General features: G+C 43.2%; 1 protein-coding gene across 7 annotated transcripts; it reads right to left on the reverse strand.

Annotated features, from left to right (window-relative positions):
* Window positions 1-343: 343 nt before the first annotated feature.
* On the reverse strand, window positions 344-26,390 carry LOC130539858 (SAM and SH3 domain-containing protein 1-like). 7 transcript variants are annotated; one of them, XM_057058542.1, is made up of 19 exons: window positions 26,014-26,390; window positions 25,141-25,852; window positions 9,003-9,131; window positions 8,117-8,167; window positions 7,691-7,740; window positions 6,332-6,372; window positions 6,041-6,127; window positions 5,852-5,964; window positions 5,475-5,570; window positions 4,531-4,660; window positions 4,054-4,415; window positions 3,892-3,966; window positions 3,683-3,802; window positions 3,471-3,603; window positions 3,096-3,265; window positions 2,813-3,019; window positions 2,586-2,736; window positions 2,337-2,465; window positions 344-1,314 (listed from the first exon to the last, which is right to left on the reverse strand). In XM_057058542.1, the coding sequence occupies exons 2-19, from the start codon at window positions 25,606-25,608 to the stop codon at window positions 617-619; spliced, it is 3,210 nt and encodes a 1,069-aa protein (XP_056914522.1). In that variant the 5' UTR covers window positions 25,609-25,852; window positions 26,014-26,390; the 3' UTR covers window positions 344-616. The 7 variants fall into 7 exon arrangements, with proteins under 7 accessions (XP_056914522.1, XP_056914521.1, XP_056914520.1 ...); XM_057058541.1 differs by having other exon boundaries at window positions 3,683-3,805; window positions 4,531-4,657; window positions 26,014-26,389; XM_057058540.1 differs by having other exon boundaries at window positions 3,683-3,805; window positions 26,014-26,389.
* Between the last annotated feature and the right edge of the window lie 496 nt (window positions 26,391-26,886).

The raw sequence follows: 26,886 nt of genomic DNA on the forward strand, positions 1-26,886 counted from the left end.
GCGCAATAAAAAAAGAAGGCCGGGACTTTAATCCAACCATCTGTAATTCATCTTTATAACATGTTTGCGACATAAAATAAAATCACGTCTTTCAGAACGTCCACCATTACGACAGGACGGACAGAGGGTATCGTAGCGCGAGGGTATCGTAGCGCGAGAGTTTGGCGTCTGACGAGAACGACCTCGACCGGCGCGTGTCTTCTCCAAAAACTTTATTTATACAACGTCGTCATTCCATCCAGGTAAACGGGAGTTCGGTTCTCTTGTTTGATGACGCTTCACTTGTTACCAGAACTTATTCTTCAGTTCTGGTTACTCCAGCAAGTTATTATCAGGAATGCGGTTTACTTATTCAAGTTCAGTTTATTAACAAAGTACACACTATACAGAAAAACAGACGAATAGATATGTTGAAGTTGATGTGAAATTGTGTAGACAAATACCCTGACAATGCTGCTTTTATGTGTCCTGTTTGCTGTGAATAGCTACTGTATATTACAATATATCTTAAGATCACTTTTTCCCGAATATATAAAATAAGGTTCATGTCGTCAAAATCTACTCTTGAGAAAACCATCTTCCAACAGCTGTGCAGTTTGTATTTTTAACTAAAGAACTAACATCTTTTGTTGCAGAGTTTGTTGTCCCGTTTCCTCTGCCTTTTGAGCCGCTGGGCTTCAACAGTGGCTGAAAGTGAAGGACTGTCTGTAGCCAGTGAGGGTATGTTGTCGTAGTTGGACAAACAAGACGACGTTGCAAGTGGGTTTGACAAAGAAAGTGTAGGAAAAAGATGATCGGATCTTTGTATCGGTGCAGCTGGCTGCAGGTGTGTGCTTTGTGTCGTTTCTGCAGGTTCCTGGGTGTGTGCTGGTGCTCCGGTTAAAGCGCTCCATGATGGAGAGATGAGCTCAGACCCTTTCTCTGGACCAACCCAGTCCAATGTGCTCTCCTCAGTCTTTACTGATTCGTTACGTTTCCAGTTTTCAGGCTCGACAGGATCCTTCCTCTGCTTTCTTTGTAAGAAAGTCCCGGAGAAGCTCCGTCTCAACTGCTCAGATGCTGGGTCTCTCAGCTCTGTCCAACTCCTGCTCCTCCCAAAGATTTCTCCAGGATCCTGAACTTTTTCTGGTCCCACAATGGTTGAGATGCTCTCGCTTGGTCTTTGTGAAGGCATCACACATGGCTGGTAAATGTTACTTGAACCAGTAGACTCCAAGGACTGAGGGCACGTGGGGTCCTCTGGGGGTGTGAGGTGTCTTGACTCAATACTGACGGAAGACCTGCTGAAGGACGAAGACGCCTTTTTGTCCCTTCCTGAAATGAACAGGTGATTGCTGAGCTACACATCAGTCGTGATGAGATCCAAGGAGAGCAGCAGCAGAGTGACGTTGCGGAGGGAAAGAAGCAGCTTCTACTGTGAAAGGATGGCAGAGGAAATGAGCTCAAAGCAGAAAGAATGAAAGAAAAGAAGTCCAGTTTGGTAAAGCATAGAGCAATTTATTCCTCATGCTCAACCGTGACAGAAGCACACTTCAGAAAAACAGCAGCCCCCCTTCTGTCAGTGTTTAATCTATTTTAAACCAATCAGAGGCCTGCATTTTATGCATTTACAATTATACAAAATGCCACATTTTAGAAAGTAACGTTTAATTTTTTTTAGGTGTTTTAATTATTTTGCTTTATGCAATTTCCAGGCACATGATAAAATATTGTGCAACATGTTTTACTTAACTAAAAAAATATACACACAGCAAAATCTACAGAAACACTGTACAAAATTTGGCGGATCTACATCCTCTCTGACCACACGTCTTTGACATTCACAAGAACCTCATTGACAGCAAGCACGATGCTGCATTTGACAGCTATAGACTTTTCCTGGAGGAAAACAAATGATATTCAATAACTAAAAATAAAAATTCCAAAAAAACTACTAAAAGGTTTTCACACCCATTTCAACAGAAAACCACCACAACCCACAGCTGTGGATCTATTTGTGGGTAGACTTTCAAGCAGCTCCACATAGAAGTTACTAAAGTGTGTGAAAAACAGAATATTACTAGTCCCACAATAAAACTTGATGAAGGAAAGTACCGGTAAATTCAGTTTTCAAAAAGCACCAAAGAGACAAAGTGGTGAGTTGGTTTAAGAAAAACGGAACAAAACGACTCAAAGCAGATGCTTCAGGGGAAAAACAAAGCACTGGATATGGTCTGTCCAGAAGAGCAGGAAAGCTGGCCTGAACGTCAGGAGCGACTGAAGCCCACACAAGTTTTTCTGTTGAAGCACGTGGCAGGAGGAAGACAGTGTTCACAGACGCGTCAGACTGTCATTACCGTTCTCCAGGTTTTCGTTACTCTCATAACAGCCAGAATCCCGCGGGGAGTCTCCGGTGAGGCCATGCAGACCTAGAAGCTTCTCCTGTGAGCCTCCTGACTGGCTGCTTCTCTCTGGATCACTGCTTCCTGTAATGCACAACATCACCACCAGAGGGCAGAAACCTCACGATCAAGAGAATGCTCTGTTTTGATCTTGATAATGAATTTCTCCTTGTCAAACATTTCTGAATATTTTACCCGACCCACCATCATACTCTTGCAGCAGCTCCACGGCGGTGAGCAGCACAGCTCTGTGCTGGGAATCTTTGATGTTCAGTTCATCCAGGTCCTCCTCCTCTAGCAACTTGAATGTGTCTAAATCCTCGTAGCCATTAAAAAGAAAGGTGGGAAGATGCTCCTGGTGAGAGATGGGGCAGGAACAGATGAGTGTAACAGCTTAAATATGAGTCGAATAACCTCAGAAAGAAAATTACTTTGAGGTTTATGCGAACAAGGAGCTCCTCCACCGAGGTGGGTTTGGGTTGACGGGCCTTCCTCCTCCTGCGGGTCTTTTTGGGTTTAACCTCTTCCTCATTCAAGACATCCACATAAATGAACTTGAAAGTGCCGACTTTCCCGTTGAGCATGCCCATCCACGTTCCCATAGGAGGCTTACTAATGATATCGATGACGTCTCCGCTCTGCAGTAAAAGATCGGAGGAGCTGGATTAGGAACCAGCTCAGCTCTACGAGGTTTGGTCAGAAAAGCATCAGCACCTTCAGTTTGAGGGAATCTGTGTCATAAGGGCTCGGGACGAAGTCGGTGTGAACTAGAGCGCGTCCACAGAAGGGGCCGCAGTAAGGCAGCTCGTCTTCTTCCCCGTCCTCAGACTTCACGCTTTCTCTGTTGCTGTTGGAGGAGTCCGTGGTGCCCACTGTCTGACCGCCTGCACGCACCAATAAAAACAAACCAATCACTCCAAAAGGCACAAGAGTTCCTGACAAATATGAACATTCTCTCCCTCTGGCTGGTGATTGTGCAGGGAGCAGAAGGTTTAGACTAACACCTCACATCTGGTGTTCCCAGGTCAAGTTACAAAAACAAGATGTGTCAGCCCGTCTGATCAGAACCTGTCTCGCGCACAGACGTACTCATGGAACTTTGTCCGCTGAGAGAACTCCTCAGGCTCTCCACAGATCCTCCCAGCTTCAGTTTGGGCTTCTCCAAAGAGTCAGAGTCGGTCTGAGGTGAGTGTCCGCAGCTGGATGTGAAGTCTGGACTCGACTAGATCACAAAGAAGAAATTCGCCTCCATTAATCCTAAAAAAAACCCCAAAATCTCACGCGAATGAAAGAACACGTACCTGCGCAGAGACAGGACACTGATACCGCTTGGATATATGTTTCCTCATGGATTCTCTCACAGACTTGACTTTTTTGCCCAGAGATATACGAGATGGTACAGGAGATTTAATGTGATCTTTCTTCTGATTTACAAACACAAAAGCAAAAGAACATCGCATAAAGGTACTGAATCAATGCAGGTATGTTTAGATGGGTCAGAGACACGTACGGTGTGATCGGTGGCAGAAATGGCTGCCTGTGATGAGCGGCTGGTCAGGTCAAATCCTCCAAAGCTGCAAGCCCTCTGTCGAGAAAAAGCAAACAAAGTTCCTCATTATCAATTCTAGGAGATGTTTTAAGCTGGAAGGGAAGAAAACCCTCCTGAACTTACCCCATGTTGGCCGAGAGGGTTGGGAATCCGCTGTTTGAGTTCTCCATCTGTAACCGAGCGAGGAATTTTGGACTTTTCGTTGCTGCAAGCCTCTGGTTCGGCGAAGCCCCTACACTCGCTGCCCCCCAGCACGTCGGCTGTTACGCTCGTGTCCTGGTGAACGGGGCTCCCCTCACATTTGCTGAGGACCTGGTAGTTTCTGTGGCTGCTGCAGGTGTCCAGGCTGCTGGTGGAAGGTGAGGTGGTCACACTGTCAGAATCCCTGTCATAGCTGAGCTGCTCCTCCAGAGCCAAAGCCAGAGAGTCCACTGGGTCACCCGCGGCCCTCTTCTGCACATCCGAGTACAGGGACGAGCAGGCGTCTGCACGCAGCAACATAATGAAAACTGGGTGACCAACATGCATATTTTGTCTTGAAACACATGAGTTTTTAACTTGACTAGAGAATCTTGTTCTAAGAACCGGTGGCCGTCATACCCTCTGATCCACTCCTCTTAGACTCATCGATTCTGATCAGCTTCTTCACCTTTCGGGTCGAGTTGACCAGTTTGTGGAGTCTCCTGAATGCCACCGATTCCTCCTCTGTGTCTGACAGGTCAAAAGTCTGCTGGGAGAACATTTTCTGTCATTATACATGGTTAGCATTAACAGAAACAAACCTAGACATGCAGTCTAATCATTGACAATCATTCTTGTGTGCTCAGTCCTGTCATGTTCATGCTGCAGCTGGTTCACACGGTCTACCAAACCATGTAGCTCGATTTAAAATGTGGCAGGAAACCATAGTCATAACTCACGCTTATGACAACGACCCACTTGACCAGGAAGTTTTTTATATCTAAGCTGAAATGTCTGAACCAAACTGTGGTTGATAAAAAGGTATTGGAACATTATTTCACACTGAGGTTTCAGTGCAGCACCAAAACAGGTCCAACAGTGAAGACTAGTCAACACATTAATGCAAAAAAGGATGGGCAAACAACAAAAAGAAAAGAAAGAAAAAGTGAGAATAAGCACAAAAACACAGCAGAAAGAAAAAGTCAGACCATCCAGACGAATCTGAAAAATGTGCCCTGAACCTGAGCCCCTAATCGCCCCACCCAGGCATGAAAGCGCTGCAGCCTGCAATCCAGGGGCCTGTTCTGAATCCGCTGCTCACAGCAGCACAATAGGGTGTTAGTGCTTTGACAGCGATGAATAGAGGTCCACCCAGTGTGCTGTAGTTGGGAGAAGCCCCTGTGCTGCAGGGTTTTAGAGGGGCCCTGGTTCACTGGTTGGACAGAGGAGATAGAGGGAAGCTGTCAGCAGCTCGGCAGCCTTGGCAGCGGTAAATCGGGGCACCTCCGGGACAACGTGCTGCTCAACGTTCTGACTGAACATTTAAAACCCCATCAGCACAGAGCGGTTGCTCAGAGACTTACGCTGGGGCCGAACTCGTTTGGTCCGGGGCTGGAGGGGCCGGTCCACTCAGTCAGATCAGAGCACGTGTGCCTGTTCTGAATCTCAAACTCTTTAAGCTGCAACAGAAGAGAACCTTCAGTCCGAAATTAAAACAATACAAACCCGCTGAAAACAATCAGAACATGATTATTTAGTTAGCAAGAATAAAACATTGACCATGTTTAAGACTGGTGCTTTTCCAACAGATTAAAAGGTGGAAATGATGTGCTTTTATTAGCCCACCCCAGCAGAAACTTTAACATGGGTTACGCTTAACTACACAACCTTTACATACACAAGATTAAAGACTCAGCACCTGTAGATTTGTGAGTGTGTGTTTTAAAGAGTGACATCATACCCGTGCCAGGGCTTCCTCTATAGAGATCATATTCTCCTTCACCATTGTCATCAGCTGGATACGCTCTTCGTCACTCATCGTGATTTCACTGGCCACGAATCCGACATCATCGCCTTTGAAAGGAGCCACAACATGGTTTTCATTCAACAAATAACTTCACAATTTCTGCTCCGTTTTCTTTTAACATACCTTTTGAAATCTGACGCACCACCCCTCTCTGGGACTTGCGGAAACCTTGCCAAAAAGACTTGCCCTTTCTCTTCCCATCTAATTTTCCTTAAACACACGATACCTCAATTGTAATTTAGTGCAAATAAAATAATATCACTACTAAATAAGGCAATAATATAGTTCTGATTAACAATGGATCATCGCCTTACCAGTCTAAACTACAACATCCATCATCTTTAATCTAAACAGATCTAAACCTGAAAACATATCAACTAGATATTTACAACAGTCCACATATCCTACGCTCACCTCCACATCCATCATCGGGGCTCGATTTGTGCACAGCAAACCTGAGATCAAACAGAAAAAGGACAAATGATGTCTTATTAATCTGAAGGTTTGACTGAGTCCAAAGCTAAAAACACACCAATACCTGCTGTTCAGAACAACTCTCTTCATTTTCTCTGCTATCCCTCTCTCTCCTTTGACATGTTTTGCCATCTAATACCGACTGGCTAATTAAAAAGCCATCAGAGTGCTGCTTCCTTCATGACATTAGCGTCACAGTGATGAAAACGAGCCAAACAGGTGAAAAAGAACGGCTGCTCTTAAGCGATGAACAGACGTCAGCCCTCTACGGCCATCAGGGCGACAATGGAGTCCTCTTTATGTCCACTCAGGGTTTTGCAGCAGTGCATTCCTGCAGACTTTGACCCTCCCCGTCTCTCTCAGCCCGTCGCGTGTCACCTCTCTGAGCTGGTTGTTGCTCTCTCTCTCTCTCTCTGGCTGGACGCCGACAGGTCGCAGTGTTTGTTCAATGTGTGTTTGCAAACAAAACAGACACGCCCTCATTATCTCGCGTGGAGATGGAGGGAGACTATAGCTTTTAGTTTGTCAAACCTTGAACATCTCCTAATACTTAAGAATAGCAAATAAAAATTAAATCAATTATTTTAATGTGCACTAATGAAAATCGCTGTGTTATATTCAAGGGAGATTCGTGTAACAAGGTCAATTCAAAGGAATTTCTGTAGATGTCCAATCATCAATTCAGTTGACAGACAGACAAGACAGACTGACTCAAGGACTGTATAGGAACATGAATCAAAAATGATAAAAAATATCACAAAACATTAAAACATTACACATGCATAATATACAAAGCTTATGTCTAATAAAGGAGTCCTAAAAATGTCACATCAACTAAAAATGTTTCATAACGCTATATCACTAATTCTTCTTATGGAATAATTACACAGATATCCATGTGTATCCAAATAATTCATTAAGGGGCTAAAATTGTTCTGGTGCTGTTCAGGTTCTGAATGACAAACACCTCCTCTCGATTACCATTTATATCAAATGTGTAAACCGCTTGTTAGTCATGTCTTCATTTGCAGTATTGGTGATAAAACGTGACTAATCATTAGAATCCTCATAAAATCAACAATGGGGGGAAGGAAGGAAATTTTAAAGTGACTGAGTGATGCTTCATAAATGTGACTGAGGGCACCAGGAAACGGGGGAAAGGAATGAAAAGCACAGAGATAATACAGGAAGACGAGTCACGGCTCGGTTTCCTGTGAAAACTAAATTGTGATGTGACATTTCATCAATGGAGAACATTGCTTAGTAGTGTATAACATGTAAATGATAAGGATTTATTACCTTCTCTCTGTCTCTGGGGTGGATGTGTTACTGTCGAGTCCGAGGGATTCCTTCAAGAGATTGTTTTTTGTTTTTTTTCAATAGCTGATGCTTTAATAATCAAAAGTTATGATTAAAAATGATACAGCAGCACAACTTCATTCCCAGGAGAACCAACTGCAATTAGGAGCCAGCAAAGAGGAACCTGAATCTTCCCACACATGTAATTTTAAGTTGCCACTCGAAATGAACTACAGACCACATGATTTATTCCCTCACGTTTATGGACAGAATGGATGCAAGCTCTCAGAATCACAGGCAGATATTTCAGCTTTAGTTTTCCACAGGAGAATCATGGCCAGATAATTCCATCTTCTCTTATCAGCTGACACACACTGCAGGAAGCTGCCTTCTCCGGGGTTCTGACACACAGAGCTGGACACTCACCTGGATCTGACAGCGGAGCTGGAGCGATGTGGCCACTGACTCAACCGTTCCCTGAAACACACAGGATGAGGGCAGTAAATTACAGTGTCATCAGAAAACAGGAATAGAAATCATATTCAGCTAACGATGCTCGCCAACCCACACTGTGGGTTCACAGCTGCACGCCACGGCCACGGCCTTTACAGAAGCCTTTCTACGGAAACACATCTAGTTTAAGTAAAATAATGCTTGTACATTTGTACATTCATGTTTCAAATGAGATAAAGAAAGTCAGCATTTCAGAAAACAGGATGCTTCACTTGTTGCATGAATATCTCATGTATATAATTTATTTTTAGTTTACAATTGATGCTGAATGTCTGGTTAAAAAACAAGCAACACTGCTGCTTATGTAGAACTTTTTGGTGATGTTATTTTAAAGTAATTTTTTCCTAAAATAAATGCTGAAGCTTCCACATAATACCAGGTCTGACAACGTTAATTGAGCATTGTTGGATTTCAGTTCTTCTGTGACCGTTGAGCAACTGAAAACCGTTAGCGGTACATTTGCTGTATCACAGATGGTCCAAAGGAACGTACATGAAATGCAGGATGAAACGATTGACCGTCTCCAACAGAGGCTGAAAGACTGCTGGTTTTGCATATCTGTGAAACGCAAATTAGCCTCATGCAAACAGTCTCCAGAGAACTGTTGGTTGCTAATATGTAACAGAGATTTACTAACTGAATTAGCGAGTCTGGTAGGAGGTGTCATCACCTTTTGCCTGAACCAGGCTCTGCTCATGCTGGTCTGCAGCAGTTGCAAAGATGGCATCCAGATTTCAATCTTGTCATCCTACATTTTTAATGAGTCAAACTTCTTGCTCATTAAAGGAACAGCACTGACCATTTCTGCGCCCTGCACTATTTTGCGTTTCCGTATCTCCTCCATTCTCTCACACACGTCACGGAGGGAGGTGCCGTAATAATGAGAATACTCCTGAGCCAGGTCATCAAGGTTCCCCACTGAGCCATCCTGGAAGAGATAACAAAGCACTTAAAAACACTCTTGGGTGACTGCAGGCACGACGAGGACAACAACACCCCGCGGAGGCTGCGCAGGACGGCAAACGTCAGGCCGACGCTGTAAACAGTGGGATGATTACGGCCATTGTTTAAAGGTTTAGAGCGGTCACCAGCAGACCAAACATCCAGGAAGCACAGATAAACCAGCAGGAATGTGGAACGTCCAGCTGCGCTCTTGCCTGCGTCTTCGCCATCTTCCTGCCCCTTGACTCCTTCCTCCCCTTCAGTGCTCCTCAGACCTGACCCAGTGGCCAGAGGAAGCTCGGTGTGACGCAGTCGGGTCACTTTAGGCTCTCCTACAATCATCAGGGGTTGACTTAAGAGGCCTCCTGCCCGTAACTCACACGTAGAAAGAGCCGCATGAATCTGCTTGTCACAGAGAAAAACCCTCTCGTTCTGTTTCCTATGATTGTGCAGAATGTTTAAATGATGTGACTTTTGCCTTGTGGGATCAGCCAAGTAACATCAGTCACGCTTCTGCCGAGCTTCACCACTTACTGACCTTGTCCAGATTTAACACATAAGACAACAATTTGGATGAGTTAAAAAGCTTATTTGTATCAAAAATCCCATCAAATACTATGAACAACAAAATAACATTTTTATTATATCAGCCAATTGCCTTATAGGCTGTGAAAGATCCCTTTTACATCTTTTTTATAATCTCATGGCAATAAATAAATCATAAACTAAGTAAAAAGAGTTTAGAAATAGCCAAAAATAAAAAATATAATCAATTATAGTCATTCAAAAACAGTCTGACATGTTAATACCAAGTTAAACCCAGGGGGGATGCAAATGTGCCAAATGAAAACAGTCCACTGCAGTGTGCAACAATAATGTGTTCACTTCACAGCCTGAAAAGAGGGCCATTCATTTGTTAAAAGACATGCCCCGAGGTCAGAACAGGCCCTGAAAAATCTGCTTCTCATGCAGGCTGAGAAGCTCTGTGCCATGTTTGGATGCTGCTGCTGGTTCGTATAGGCGGCTCATTGTGTGCACGGCCCCATGACGCCACATCGTCACATGTGAACACGCCGTATTTATGTTTTCTTGCCCCTGAACGTAAGTGTAGCCGAGATGCAGAAAAAGACAAGAGGGTGAACAATGAAGGCTGAAAATTTAAAAAGGTAGAGTTTCAGAGGAAAGTTAGTAGCGCGCTTTATACTTCCATTTCTAAATGAACGGTCTCTAAATTACAGCATGAGACATCAACCACAGAGGCCAGGAAAGAAGAGAGCGGTGTCACATTTCTCAGGCAATGACCATCTCACAGACAGACAAAAGGACCCACGTGCCCACAGGGCAGAGTGTCTAATGAGTGTTTTTACAGTTTCTCTGCCTTGTCTCACTCTTTTAGCCATTCAGCAGGGTGTCACTGAGTACCAGCCAGCCATTTGTAAAGCCACAGCGGAACGCTGCTCCCAGCTACAGGCACTGAAAGGTGGTCACGTTTCTGCGAGGATGACATTATCAATTTACTGTGATGAACAAATATTGACCTGTAGTACAATACGTCATATGAGCCTGGAAGAAAAACACTCCCTTTATCCATTTCTATACATATCTCAAGCTTGCTACAGACTTATTCATCTGCTTGTAACACTTGTGTCATAAATGTCACTTAAAGACTACTGTAAACCACTAAAATGTCCCAAAAAGGTCAAAACAAGCAATGGCTTAAATCTCTTCCTCCTAAAAACCTTTCTTTGTCTGAGCTAAGACTTTCCCTGCACACACCACAGTTTTTAGAAAGAAGCCTCATAAATTGAGATGTTTCCCCATTGATGTCTAGGAAAGTACCATTAACCAAAGGACCACATTCCATTCAATCCTCAATACACACTCACCACAGCCAGGCATCCGTTCCAAGGGTTGCTAACCAGCACTAGCTGTCCACCTCAAGTTCCACCACGCTGCGTTAACACAGTTTTGAAACTTTAGTCAGTGAGTGAGAGGAGGACAATACATCCTGGGAGGGGAGGGGTGTCCTGTATGCATAAATCAGAGGGAGGGTGGGGGAGTTGCTACCACATGTGACGCTGGTGCTGCTGGGTGGGGTGCTCTACGCTCCCCAGCTGTGGCCCAAAGGGACTGGCTGACTCACATGTTCAAATAAACCCCCACCTTTGAGTCTGTCAGGACGGCCGTGTGTTTATGTCTGCAGCAGATTCAGTGATGTGTCAGACTTTATTGGCTTCATAAACTGTAATGGGTATTAGTCATTAGTCTGCTGAAGAACTTTATGTACATTTAACTTTAATTATATATGTAGTCATCTGGTTATGTCAAGTTACATCTAACTTTTGTCTTCATTATAGAGTCTGAGTTAATTAAAATGATTACACACACTTAAGTATTTTTAGTCTTTTTCTTTAGCCCTGATTACTCCTGGAGGGTCCTCTTATTAAAACAGTGCTATCTTAAGGTTCTTCATGCTTAATAAAAGGCAGTAAAAGGGTAACAATGGCCTGATATGAGTTAATGTACCAAAGATTGTAAATAAAGGTAAAAAAATAAGTGCCCACTCTAGTTTTCTGTGTTGCTTTGATAAACAGTAACAGCTGGATTAAGAACATGAGGGAAAAAACCACAGGGAGGTTTTGAACGATCTATCTTCCGACCGGCAGGTGGCAGCAGATAGTTATCGTGCTTTTCATTCAGTTATTGTTTAAGCGCAGACAAGAGAGGGTTAAAATACGCTGAAGTAGATCTAAAATCTACACATGTCCTCCCAGAATAACTAAAATGATTGGAAAAAGGATAAAAAAATTGAACTTGAAGTCAGTAATCTGTGGTGCTACCGGAGGTCCCTCTTGACATTCCCTTGTGTTAATGGCTAAAATGTGTTCACGGATCCTCAGAGATCTTTGCTTGTGCTCAAGGCTGGAGTACGAGGGGGGTGACCTCGTTTGACTGTAGGCAGCTCACGCTTGAGGGAAAACCCCGAGAATCCTCCTCTTTGTTGCCCTACTGCCTTTAATGCCTCCATCTTTAGCAACCAACTACTGATTTCAGAAGGAGAAGCAGTAGGGGGACACAAAAGTGGTGTCAGATGAGCAGTGGGAGGCTGCAGATTATGCGGAGCTGCAGATGAATGGAAGGGAAGATGGAGAGCTTCTGCCTTGCACACTGCCTGGAAGGGCCGGGTTCCAGGTTACACCCACTGTGGAGGACTGCTGGTCAGTTCAGGGTGCATGGGAAGGAGGAAAGAGAGGCTTTTCAACCTGGTCCATTTCACCGGGCGCTATGATCCGTGATGGCTATTTTCTGTCAAAACCCTGGAGAGTCAAGGTACTCATCTGAGCTTTGATCCCAGCTGAAATTACTGAGCACAACGTGATGACAGACGCCATTCAGGGGATTGTGGGAAGATTATGGCATGATGCTGGTGTCTCTCAGATGGGCTTTCTTTTTTCAATGAGTAGGTCACTTGTGAACGGATAAAAGGGTTTAAATGGAATGCAACATTCAGAGGAAGTCAAATGAACTAAAATATGACTGGAAACAACATTGAAATATCAAATTCTAATAATAGTGTATTATCTTCAGACTATAATTGTGTGCATGTGTGGGATGTGCATCTACCAAGTGAGGCCACGTGAGTGACAGAGATCAGAAAGCAGAACAACAACCCTGCAGAGAAAAAGAGCTTAACCATTTATCACTAAGAGCTAAGTGGATTCTGACAAGTCTGAAACTAAAGTCTGATGATACGTCTCCGACTCTGACACACGCCGTCAGCCACATTCATGGCGTGCATACAGATTAGCGGCTATGGTTTGAACCGTGTTGCCAGGGTCTGAAAGACACACCTCTGTTCCCACATTCTGACGCATCCCGACACGGATTAAAGGCTTTTTCAAAGAGAGACAAAAGATCAAAACCTCTGCTACCAAATCTGATGCCCTATAATGGTGAAAAAACAAAAAAGAAAATGACGACACCATCCAGACCTATGACAAACACACAAACCAGAGGTTCAAATTGAAAAAAAAGAGAATGTTAGTGAAGGTCCAATGTTGATTAAAAGAGCAGACTGGCACAAAAATAACCCCAGTCTAGGGCACTAAATCTCACAAATCTGGTCAGATTTTGACCAAATCTGGTATAATAAATGAAACTCTGAAAGGATAGAGCACAGCATTACATTCCTTAAAAATAATGATGACCTGTCAGGTAAAGAATGGGGAAACGCAGCCCCGTCTGGACGGCATCATGTTCCTGTGATGAGGGGAACCCGGGAGATTACTCCCAGCCTGTGGCTGGTTTAATACTTTGTGGACTGCCTCTCCGTAACCCCATCCATAGGTAATTACCTGTGTGTGAGTGCACCGTATTCCTCCGAGACCAGACTGCCAGTTTGTACCATTTCAGTGCGTCAGCTCATCTGTCAGAGGAGCCCACATCTTGCTGCAGGAATGAAATGAAGCTGTCAATCATGTCATCCAAGACCACGACGCCTCACAGTGACGTCCATCCATATGTCCATCCAACCTGTGAGGCGATCCGATTGCTCCTCATGGAAAAGGGCAGGGAAGACAACAAAAGGATGAAATTCTGGGAGAGACCCACGATCACATGACTAATGTAGTAGTTATCAGCCTAGTCCTGTAGATAGAACTATTCTGGACTGTCACAGGTGGCCTCCAATATCTCTAACAAGACTCCTCTTGTCAATAGAAGGTATCCTCCCACAGAAGGTTGGTTTCTCCTAACACTGAAATGATGTAAGTGAAACATTCAGAAGACCGCACGTGGCCCTTCTGACAGCTGAAGATATCCCAGCAGAGCAGATGACAGCGTTCCCTGTCCGACTCAATTTGACTTCCTGTCTCAACTCACTGCCGCTCCAAGGACACCCACCGTACTGCCTCAGCCACTAATGGATGTTAACCACAGCTAGCCAAGCGTGCTCTCTTGTCATAAGAATTGCATGAAGATCTATATGGATCTTAAGACCTATTTTCAGCTCAACGTTCATGAGATTTCAGTGTTTGACAGCCCCTGATGTATTATTAGGCACTACAATTTATCCACAACTGACCTTGGCTCCGGATTTTTGGCTGTTTCATTGATAAATTAAAGCATCATTTTTTAAAGACCAAGTTCATCATTAAAAGAAGAAATAAAAAATAAAAAATAAAATCTCTATATCTATATATATATATAGATATATATATAATGCATGTACGTATGTGGGTTAAAAAGCTACGCTGTAAAATATACAAACTTAAATAATACAGTATTCTTAAAGCACATTAAATCAAAGGGGCACTCAGGAACTAAAATAAAAATAATTAAATGCATTATAAATGGTTGTCATGGAGCAGTCTATAATATTCACAGTGGGTTTAAATGCGATTAAACTGATATCATTAACATCTTCCTTCAATAAACGTACTTACAAGCATCCCAGATATTAAGATTAGACACAATAAAAGCAGGGTTAAAGATACTGTACAACACAATGTAATACTGTATCCAACACAATATGTATAGATTACATATCAATATAATACGGCCCCGCTGACCCATTGTATAGTGTATTTTTGTGTGTGTCTCTCCTCTCCTCTCCTCTCCTCTCCTCTCCTCTCCTCTCCTCTCCTCTCCTCTCCTCTCCTCTCCTCTCCTCCTCCTCTCCTCTCCTCTCCTCTCCTCTCCTCTCCTCTCCTCTCCTCCTCCTCTCCTCTCCTCTCCTCTCCTCTCCTCTCCTCTCCTCTCCTCTCTCCTGGTACATCCCACAGAATTCCATGAGCATCAGGTTCAGTTATGCATTAAATAAGGTGGGCACAATGTGGAAACTATTGATTTGACCTAAATACTTCTGATTCAACAGCTCGTGGTGACTCGGCTGTTTTCTATTGACCTCTTAATGCTGCACCGTTCTAGACTACAATTGTGGACCAAAAGTGGATCAAGTTCATGCTGCTTTATCAATTTGCAAAGGCTGTATCGTCGTGTGAGGCAGAACGATGCATAAGTTTCACTAAAACTTGATTTTACGATTTCTATTAGCTAATATCATAAATATAAACAAACTCAAATCATTACATTTATCAATTATACCTGTGATAATGATAAAATGATAATCAGTCTTGAATAATGGCGATTAAACTAGTGAAACAGAAATTTGTGGGCCTGGGGTTCAATTGAATAAGAAATAGTCACGCAATGCTGTCTTCAGAGAGATAACACATCAAACATGGGGCAAATGGCCAAATGTTCCCTTTTACTCAGCTCCATTGACACAGGTGGCAGCTTTCTCTGTGAAGCAGCAAAAACACGTAACAGATTTCACAGAGCATGTCGACCGCTGGGAATAATTGGCTCCATCACTGGAAGCAAGTATACAGTATGTTCAGTGTGGCCTCTCCGATGTTAACATTCCGATGAATGTTGTTAGGTGTTAAACTGCGTTTATCAGCTGACCTGACAGTGATGGTCTCACAGGGAGGCCGCTTATCTGCACACGGCAAGTTATTACTGCAGGGGCTGGCATGGGGACGTAATCATACAGACACGATACAATGACATTTAAAAAATACAGATTACTATCCAAATTAAATACGTGGCTAATAAGGATTAGCATCACAAAAGACAAATGCAATTAAAAGAAATGACTCGAGGTCCCTGGGTACCACTAATCCAGGCAAATACGGCTTTAGGTTGCAAAATAGGCAAGACTTGAAGCCAAAAACGCTCTTAATCTAGTGCAGTTGCACAGCAAATGAAGAGGATTGTCAGGGGAACATCAGCTGCAGTCCTCCAGGTGAAATCACATGAAGGAGAAAACTGGAGAAGAGACAGCTACGACTTTAAGAGGACGAGAAGACGTCGAGCAGTTTGGAGCCGACGTATCTCTGGGCAACAGATGTTGACATCTTTGTATACGAGTATATTTACCAGGTACAGCACAAAAACAGTCAGTTGAGTAAAAATTGAGCCTTTAAATATCAGTTTAAGGAGCCCAAAAACACTGAAAATTATATATATATATATATATATATATATAATATATATATATATATAATTTTTTTTTAATTATTTTGGTTAAAATAAATGGATTTAAAATGAAAAAACAATCTTATTTCTAAGTGTTTGTCTCATGTCATCCATGTAAAATGCACTGCTCCTTGAATCAATTTTTCTGCCTGGATTATTCCGGAGGGGAACTCAAAAACCAAACCCAGAGCTAAATGTCACTGACTCTGACCTCACATTTACTTCACTTTACATTCACAATCACCTTGGAGATAAAAAAAACAAATAAAGTTCAAGCCGCTCGAGGTTTCCGCCGCGCCTTCAGAGACACAGATGAGAGCACATCTGGGTGATAAATATTCATCACAGTGGATCTGAGCCACAAATAGATTCATTCGATGGGCGCAAACAAATCACGTCAGGTGAAGCGAAGAAGAGAGTCATGAGCTCAGTCATTACAATGATCCAAGCTACATCCGTTTTCTAAGACTTGCTGGGCAATCATCTTACTCTGATGCAAATTAAATCCATATAATCTGCCTAATGCAACCTTTCTCCGGCACAGTTGACAATTTCCTACAAATGCGTGACCCCTTTCTGGCCCACCCATCTGCTACACCAGGGAGATTAACATAAATACGTTCTATTTGCCAACAATACTTGACCCGGGTCGGAGAGCTGAAGTACTTGAGTCAGTGTTTTCAACTCTAACTGGTGACGATCCCGTTTCCAAATCAGATGTGGTAAACAAGCACCTCTGATGTCCATTCTTTTACACCTGACAGGACCGTGTGTCGCTTTTGGGATGTGGGTTTTGCAAAATTTTAAGTTTAAATCGTTGTGACATTTTCAGAACACATGTTCAGTCCTGAACAATGTCACCCTCCACAACCTTTTCACTGACCCTACTATTTAAATGCCATGGTACCTGGGCATGGTTCATGACAGTGACATAATAACTACAGTACTTGGCATTTAAGAAATGTTCTGCATGATGTAAAATGTCTACTTGGATAATAGTCAAAGGCTGAAATACACTTGGTGACCTTGATGATTCAAGTCTCTCTTCAAATGTGTGAATTTAGTATTCACGCTGCATTAGAGGGAGGTGCCACCTCTCTCCCACCAGTGAATCACCCTGTGTAGACACACTAAACATGCAGCCAGAGGTGCTGGTGTGCAAGTCTCTGGCCTCATTGTGCTATATGGAATTTTTTTTAGCTTGTCCTCATCTCAGAGAGTCTGCGCCAGCAGATACGCCAGCTCCTAAAAGCTGCAAGTGCAAAGGTGAACCCCTAGCTTCACTATCTATCACAGCTGTCTCATCTGGGTGGGTGTTGCAGAGGACCTGGAGCTGCACAAAGCAGCAAGATGGGCCAGGGTTTAGTCATTGTGCCACATTAGACTCCATAAGGAAACCGACAAGCACTCACCCATTCCACCCACAGGCTGTTATGGAGCTATTGACCACTCAGACTGGAGCGCTCGCTCAGTCACCACAGGAGGTGGAACACAGAAGAGGAAGTAGGGCAAAATACAAGATACTTGTAGGATTTCTTGATGTTGGTTAATTATTAAAATGAAATTGGCATCTTAAGAGTGCGCAGCCGTGTGAGCGTACGTCATTTACATGGGTCATCCTTTTGTAGCTTTGCATTCAAAACAGGTTACAAAGGAATTGGATTGATTGGTCAGTTTTGTTATGATTACCAAGCTGTATCCATTTTATATAATCCCAGTGTGACATGTTTCCAGGAAGAAGGGTTCACAGTTAGGCTGGTACATCATCCTGCCATCTGCGTGTTGCAGCAGAAGCACAACACAGTGAAAAAAATGCAAAATAAAACCTCACAAATAGCACTCAACTGCAAGGCTGTAGGTGTTAGGCTTATTTATATCAGTGGCTATACTAATACGTTTCCCATAAATGAAAATAACATTCCATAAATGCCATTGGAACATAACTGAGATTACCAAAGAACAGAACAAACATGTTTCCATTGACTTTCAACAGTCCAGTTGACCCACTGCTAGACCTCCCCTGATCTACACCACGTCCATGAGTCAGAATCTACGTGGACCCGTTGGTACCAGAGACAGAAACATTTCAATATTCTTAGGTTTCTTGAAATAGGTCCTGGCAAGGCCAACCCTGTCCAAGTGGATATTCTGCATGATGTTCAGTCTGATATGTTACATCCATGCCAGATGTGTAGCTAATTGCTGTCAAACCTGTAGATCCTGTGGCATCTGCTATCATAGAAATAACAGAAATGACCAATTGTCATTGCAATTTTATCCCATTAAATTCAAAGTCACTCAGGTCCGGTCACATTTTTAAAGTGTAGCAAGTTTTTGAACGCAGATATCAGAGTGAAAACTTTTCCCTGTAAAGTTCCCCCAAAAGAAAAATCACAGAACTCACTGCACATAATTCTGAAAGATTTCTTCTCTCAGGAAATCTATAGTACAATTAACCTTATTAGCCTTAAATGTTTTAATCTCGCTTTTAGAATAGTTAGCAGCCTTTTAAAAGGGCCGCTCTAGAATGGAGCAAGCTGGGCCCGGCCTGTAGTGTCCAGCGATCAATATTTCACAAGAATAATCAGCTGATACACAGAGGAAAAGTTTGTTCGCCCCGATTCTTTCAGCTGAAGACACAACACCCACACTAATGGCTTCAGAAACATTAAGACTTGCTGGCTAGGTCATGTGATGCCGCACATCTACGATCACTTCCATCCAGAGCGGCACCGCCAGCACTTGAGAGGCTTTTTTAGGAACGAGCCTCTACATCATCACGACGGCCAATACACTACAGAACGCATGGTCCAAAGGGGTCTTTCTACATTTAAAGCACCTTATTTTGGGGTGAAATGTGATGAGCGAGAAACCATCCATGGAGATTTGAGCTTGTTAAGAATCAGGTGTCATATCGTGGACAAATAACAGAATTTCATGCTTAAATCTTCGCCAATGTATTCAACTGTTTCATTCAGATGCATCCTGATTTTCTGTTAAAAGACAACAGTGTACTTACAGAACAGAAATGTGCACCCAGTCCGACCCCTTAAATGTTAGTGAGCACTGGTGCGAACAATAAAGATGTTTTAATTGCACATGACTGATTTTTTTCCCCTTGTGTGTGACGATAACGCCTGCACGCAGGAGCTTAATATAAATGAACTCTAATCCTCTGCTTTAGCTCTGCTGGAATAATGAAGCAGAACAAACAATCCTCCCTGCTGCTGGATATGACCTGATAGTCTTGGCTCATGTACAAAATGGGAGCCGAAACGTTTCATATTCTGGAAAACTGAATGTGGGGTAATGGAGATTAATGTAAAAACAACATCTTCATATTTCCTCAAGGCACTGAATGAAAGGAACGGGGAGTTGCAGAGGCAGCCAAATTGTCATATGAAATTCATAAGGGAGGATGTTCTGTGGGAAAAAAAGAGGAGTGAAAGTGGGTCATAATCTGGAGGTACACTGATGACTGCTCTCCAAGGCGTGTGACCCTCCGGTACATTTTTGAAACCTAAACAGGTAAAGCTTGCACCCACTTGTAACCCACCAGTTCTAAACAGTCCTCCTCTCTCCCTGATCATAGGAATAAAGAATTCTGCATCAGGTTTTGGGAGAGAGAGAAACGCGCTGGAACAGTTGGCAGCGTAACCTCCAGATCTGACAGTTGTGTTTCCTCCACACAATTAGAGGATATGTGCCACCCGACCCACAACGCTGAATTGTTACCATCAGGTAGGAGGTTCAGGGCTGCTGTACCAGCACAGAACTACTGAACAGAACCTGAATAACAGAACCTGTAACAGAGATCACACAATGAGGTACATTAGAGTGTTTTGGGTTGTTTTTGTTGGGGGGGTCACTGTTGTTTATCCTTTCTAGTTGGAATTGTTGTACTTTGTTGTGGCGTAATTTGAGTTAGATGTATCACATGGTTCAAAATAAGGTCTCCACAAAGGACAAATTGTAAGAAAAAAGGCAGCATCCTGTTTGATTCATGAATTCCTTGAGGGGATTTGTGCACAGAATAAAAGAGAAGGGAGCACAGAGCTGTGAGGGAGGATCGACTGGTACTGAAATCTGCACATCATTGCAAAGGTTTGGAAAATCACTGTTCTGGAAACCATATTTTTGACCTCACTCACACGTTATGGTGGTATCCTGCTGCAGGAGAAGCCTTGAAATCGTGCCTCACCGAGGTTAACTGATGTACGTGTCAGAGAGATTTAAAAATCAGAGAGGACGATTGGATCTCTGACGTATGTTCAGTCACATCAGAATCAGACCGCTATGAGTTAGAAAGGAAAAGTAAGATCCAGCTTAGTAAAACATACATATATATCTATATTTGGCACTCATGGTGCCAAAAACATAAATACACTAATGTTTTAGGTTTATTCGCTGGACCTTTTTAATGTATATTGTAACTGTTTTTATTCTACCATTTTTTTTATGTCATTACTGTTGTTATGGTCTTTATCTTGAATTTTTATGTTTTCAAGGGCGAAGACAGGGCCAACAGGGCATAATGCAATTCACTGCATTAAGTGTACATTGTGCTTTTAATCTATACGATAAATTAACCGAACGTGAGCTTGATTTCATCCAACACAAAACCGTAAACTCATCTGCTTTTAAAGCTTAGAGGGCTGATTACTGTAACTTTTAATTAGCAATAATGTACTGAGAGCATGGACACAATCTATGACCTATAAGGTGTAATCTATATAACATTACATCTCATGAAAAACAGAATAATTCCTGCACTGTCATTTAATGTCATATTAAATGCGTTTATAGATAATAAATCAACATGATGTGTCCCAGAGTTAAGACCCAACTGAAGGGTTGCTGGTTGCGGCGGATAACGGCCTGGTTAGAGAATCAAGGCACTTGCTGTATGGAGGGAGGTATGGATGGATCTGGGATCCATTCGGTCCGGACGGATTGATGACTTCAATGGGATTTATTTTAATCATGATTTGAGATCGGTTGGGAAGCATAAAGCGTTTCAGAGATGATAAACTTGAGGTCGTTATCTAGTGTTGTGTACATACAGGTGAGTATATAATATAAGTTTTAAAGTAAGTTTAGGTTTATCACCTCTGAAACCTTAAGTATAGGTTTTAAAGTAAGTTTTTTTTAATTTGCCTCTTGAAACTAGCTTGGCCGACTAAACCTACCAACAAGGCTGAAATGGCCGATCTGAGCCATGTAGCAAAGAAAGCCCTGCAGGAAACACCATTGTGATGGAATGTGATCAAGGTCAGTGTAATTTAGTGTGACGCAAAGACCTGAACATGGCGGCGATGCAGCACTGACAGAGAGGTTAAGGGCAAAGACACGCCGGCTTCGAGACCCTGACAAATCAATGGCGGTGCGGGTGAGGTCGCCGCCGCTTTGATCCATTCTTTCACCATGAACTTTCCCATCAGACGGGATTATTTTCTCTGGAAGTGGTGCATTCAGTTTTGGGATCTCAACAGCAGATCCCCTCTGAACCTCAACAAAATAAAAAAAGCAGTTTTCAAATCACACACAGGTTCAATAGTCTCAGAGAAAGGTAAAGGCAGAGCTGGTCGTTCTTGTTTTTGTTGGGGATGTGAAATCATCCATTCTTGTGGTAACTCTGCGTACTATTGGGTGGATGATCCAGTTCTCCTGGGGTCTGTAGGCAGAGCCCCTCTGGCTGCCTGTTCTCTATTAGTTCCAGTTGGAGAACACATGGAAGACGTTTGAAATGAAACAAACTATTAACCCCAAATATTTCATCTCTAAATATGTTAAATTCATAAATTTTATTAAGTCAGATATTGGTTTGAAAACAGACTTCCACATGAACAGCGCATCACAAATGGGAGTTCAGCAAAGGTCAGAAGTATTAAACATGTTCCTATAGCATGTTAAGCTTTAGAGTGCTATGCAGTATAGCTTCCCCCAACACAATTACTGCAGTAATCCAGCCATATTCCAGTAATGGTGCACTGGTTTGACTTAATCTATACTGACACTAGTCCATAAGTAGGCCTACCCTACTTTACGCTACATGATAAGGAAGAAGATGATGGCACCAGATGCTTTACATCACTCAGACAACTATACACGAGTAAGGCGTCGTGCATGTTATGGAGCTACAGACCTCACGTGTGCACATATGGAATAACTCAAGACAAAGAAACGCTAAAATCTCAGCCAAACATCTCCCACCAAACTAACACTTCACCAGTTCACAGGACAGAACCAGTGGTGTTTAAAGAAAAAAAAAATCCACCTTGTTTGACAAAAACCAGTCCTATTCAGTCTCCAGTCTGCAGGGACAAAACCAATGACAGCTGTCAGCTGCTGCAGAGCTTGTTTTTTGCCAGGCCCCATTCAAACTGGCCTTTAGTCTGTCAGGAGAGGCCTGCTGGTTCTGGGTGTCCCCTGAACCTCTGACAGAGAAAAGAGGGGGGGTGGGGGGGGGGGCTTTTAAACAACCAGGATCTGTTCCGTGTTCTGAGGATGGACTTCAGGATGTGTGTTTTAATGAGGCCTCTGGTTTTGTAAAACCAGTTCTAAAGAGAGTCATTCACAGGGTCTGGGTGTGATCAACAATGTTAGGCAACAATAGATTGCATTCAAGTTGCAGGATGAGACTTTAATGACCTCAGTGCGGTGTGTTTACCATTTGAATTAATCATTTCTGAAAACTGTAAAATTAGAGTGTTTCTTTAACCACAACTGGTTACATCACTGAATGTTTTTAAAGTTACTAGACTGTAAAATGTGATGAAAAGCACCACAGTTGCAATAAGACCCCATCTGGAATTTAATCTGCTAGGGTCAAGGGGTGTTCACGTCATGGGAATTTTGATTTTAGCTTGAATCTGGTCCCCCCCTCCCCGCATCCACATTGTACCCATCTTTAGGTCATGAACAGCTCAGTCGACTTTAATTACAATAGTTTTTTACAATCACTACGGCAGCTTTGGTGAACTACTCATGCGTGCAGACTAGCCAGAACGGATCGGACAACTCCAACCAAGCTGAGGGGCAGATGAATTATGGGATTAAAGAAAAAAAAAAAAAAGAAAAGAAAAACCCTACTGTCCAATAACTTTGAAGAGCATTATGGAACATTTGGATTTCACATTGTTACAAATAGAGGGAACGCTAAAAATAGAGACAATCATAGTGTATCAAGTAGAGACTGAATTATTGAATTTATATTGCTAAGATACAGATTGTTAATAATTAATGGCTAGAGGGATCTCAAATTACCAGAAATCCTTGCACGGATTTCATATTAGACGCATTCCTGACAAGAGCAGAAAAGGCCTGAAGCTACCGTAATCTTCCCTTTTTTTTTTTTTTCCAGCTGAGAAAATGGGTTGTACCAACCTGCATTCTGCTACTGTGTAATGGATTCAGTCAGATGAGCACTGCAACCTCCAAAATCCTGCCCTCACTCGGGCAAATAGTCAGATTGGATTGTTTTGGAACAACTCAGCTGATGAACTACTAAGAAGCATGTGGGTATTCATTATTTGAGCTGTAATGGAAAGATTGTGCAATTAGAAGTGTAATTAGGCAGGATAACCAGACCTTTTCCAACCAAAATGCACCATAATGGCTTAATACTGTGGTCCGAGCACAGAAAAATGGGAGCGATTAAGCCACGCGCAGCATGAAGAGGGTGCGTGAACAAACAGAGGAGCATCAACAAAGCCAATTTTCCATCCAGCTGTAAAAGCTGCTCCGGTGGAGTTGAATAGGTTTTGCCCCATGATTGAACTGTAAAAGTTTGTGCTGACTCCAAGAAGAAAGGAAAGTTTGGAGCAGCCGGGGTTTGCTGTAACCTACAAAAGGGTTGATGACAAAGTGCCTGTGTCTCTGAATCTTTCATGAACACTTGGAATTATGAGGCAGGGCTCCTTTAAAGCCATCTGTGCATTCAAAATACATTCAAGTAAACCACGCACCGGACTTTGCAGAGGTTCTAGCAAAGGCAATCAAATAAAGTGGACTCTCCTCTCTGTTATGAACCAGATAATAGCAAAAAATGGCACCTTGATCTTCAGCCAGTTTAATCCTGTTATTAATGAGCAGCATTTCAAACCAGTGTCAGTGGAGGGAAGCCAAAGCCAACGCTGGTATTAATGTGAATTAAAAGACTGTGTTCTCTCTGGGCCGAATGACACTGACGTGTGCAGTGACTGCGCCTGGAGCCGCATACAGGAAAACTCTGCAGATTTATGTCCCCAGTGATGTAATCACATCCCAAACCCATCAAAACCACGTCCCACTGACAGTGACTTTTGGGTTGGTTTTGTTTTAAACCAAACCTGGCATGCCCGGCCCCAGACTACCGAACTCCCTCAGTGAATTACAGACCGAGTGGATTTGACTGATGCCAGAGTGAAACAGCAATCCTCTGCAATTACGTTAACTGACCGGCTCTGCAGTCAACAGACTGGCCAGTCTCCTGAAACACAAGGAGATGAACAAATAAGAAACGGGACAGTCAGTTGGACAGCTATGTGCAAATAACTAGCGCACATACTTTAAGCCAAAGACATGGTATATATTGTATATTGAATTAAACAACATATGGGATACTGTTGACTTAATCCCAGGAGGAAACCAACCAACCAACCCTGAAACAGAGCATTAAAGTCATTTATCATTGTACAAGATGGTTATGATCAAGGGCCGGACGCTGCAGGCTCCTCACATTTAGCGTGAGCAGTTGTAACGATTAAGACGATGTGCAACGCAACATTCCACTGAAGCTCAGTATCCTACGGTCTGATCAAGCGGGGCGGTAATGAGGAATGAGTAGACGTCGGCGTCGTCGGGGACATTTGTCACACTCGCCATCACCCTCACGGCGAAGCAGGCGTACCGAGTCCGCTCTGACGCTGTTTGACCTGCCGACACTTGAGAAAAGAACGTTTAAAACTGCTTACCTTAAAGGTGTAAGGTGCTTCTCCCAGGTTGATGCCGTCTTTGGCCAGTTTGTCCCTTATGAGCACCTTAAGCTTTAATTTGGGATAAGTCACAAAGTCGTTACAGTCTGTGACTCTCAGATTATGGTTCCCAGGACAGGAAGGCTGGTGTTGACCCCTGGGGTGTGAGCGCGACCTCCGACAGCCACCTAGCATGCTCGGGTGTTTGCAGAGAGAGGTGTGCAGAGGCTCCAGGGTGAAGTAGTAGCCCGGTGCTTTCCTGCTGTCCTCATCTCTCAGCTTCTGCACCGCGGAGAGCAGCCGGTGTCGGTGGTACTCGATGTGGACGCCAATGGCGTCCAGGTCCGGCTCCCCGATCTGTTTGCAAACTTCCAAGTCGTCGTAGCCGTTGTCAAGAAAAGACTCCACATACTGAGCCAGATGGAGCTTTGACAACCACTCCAGGATGATGTTTGGCCCTTGGCTCATTTTAAAAGTGGATACAAAGAGGCCTACTTCTCACGCACATCATCCTACCCACTCACCAGGGATGGAGCTACTCGCATCCATGGGCGCCCTGTCTCACACAACCCCAAAGTCCATTTACCATTGAAGAAGCGATGCTTTACTGTAGCCAGGGAAATCCGTCTAGGGGTTCCTTTCCTGGAGACAGCAGAATGGCGTCCTGAGGGATTCGCTGCTCCTCGACCTTTCAATCACGTCGGAAGTTTCCCTAAACAAATCAGCAACAATCAGACTGGCGCAAACTGGGTTTTTTTTTCTCAGTTTACGGCGAATTAAACGCGGAATCCCCGTCTGGAAATGTCCACAAAACGAATCCAACATAATTGGACACCATCGTAACAGGTCACTGAACTGTGTGATTTGACCCACCTTATATCTGTTGTTGCGGGCACGTGGCGAACGTCTTCAACTTGTTCACGTTTGCTTCAAGTTGTCCTCAGAACCGATGAATGCGAGCGGTTGGCGTCCTCTGAGACCGCGTCCATCGTCTTTGTCTTGCAACGGATAACAACAGAGCAGAGAACCGTTCGTCCATCAAACATTCCACTAGAAAAATCGAAATCAATGAAGCCGTTTATCGAGGGGGGGGCGTGTGACCGCTCTCCAATTTTAACATGCGCAATTCTTTGCACCTGCCCACAGTTCCTGTTTCGGACTTTGTTTCCAGCTTTTACCGCATTGAACTTACTCGTCCCTCCATACACCGGTTTCAGACGCTGTGAGGAGAAGGAGGAGGAAGAGGAGGAGGAGGATGCTCTGCTTCGGTTTTAGTTTTTAACCCAAGTGACGATGGGACTTCACGGAGCGATGGCGCCACCTGTAGGGGATTCTGGGAAATGTAGGCAGCATCCCACCAAAGTGAAAAGGTGGGAAAAAAATTATATAAAAAAAACAACTAGTAGTGTTAATAAAATAAATCTTTTTATTTTTTTCTACATTGGCTCGTCTCTTTTCGGCTTTTAATTAGTAAGTGGGCCACAAGAGTTTCTAATCTAAACGGCAACAAAGTTTTTAACAACGGATGTTAAATTTTCAGGGCCAAGGAACCGGTTTCCTGAATTTTGTTGATGTTCCCAATCCTGTAGCGCCGAGGTCTGTGCTCTCCTAGTTACATTTTCATATTTAAGAGGTCAGACTTTATTGATTTAGCTTTGATTAATTTATGAAAAACAGCATTACATAGTATTTTACTATTATTTAACAAAGAATTCAGACTAAAAAAAACCAAGGTGCAACAACACA

The sequence above is a fragment of the Takifugu flavidus genome, chromosome 16, assembly GCF_003711565.1.
Source record: "Takifugu flavidus isolate HTHZ2018 chromosome 16, ASM371156v2, whole genome shotgun sequence".
Lineage (NCBI taxonomy): Eukaryota > Metazoa > Chordata > Actinopteri > Tetraodontiformes > Tetraodontidae > Takifugu > Takifugu flavidus.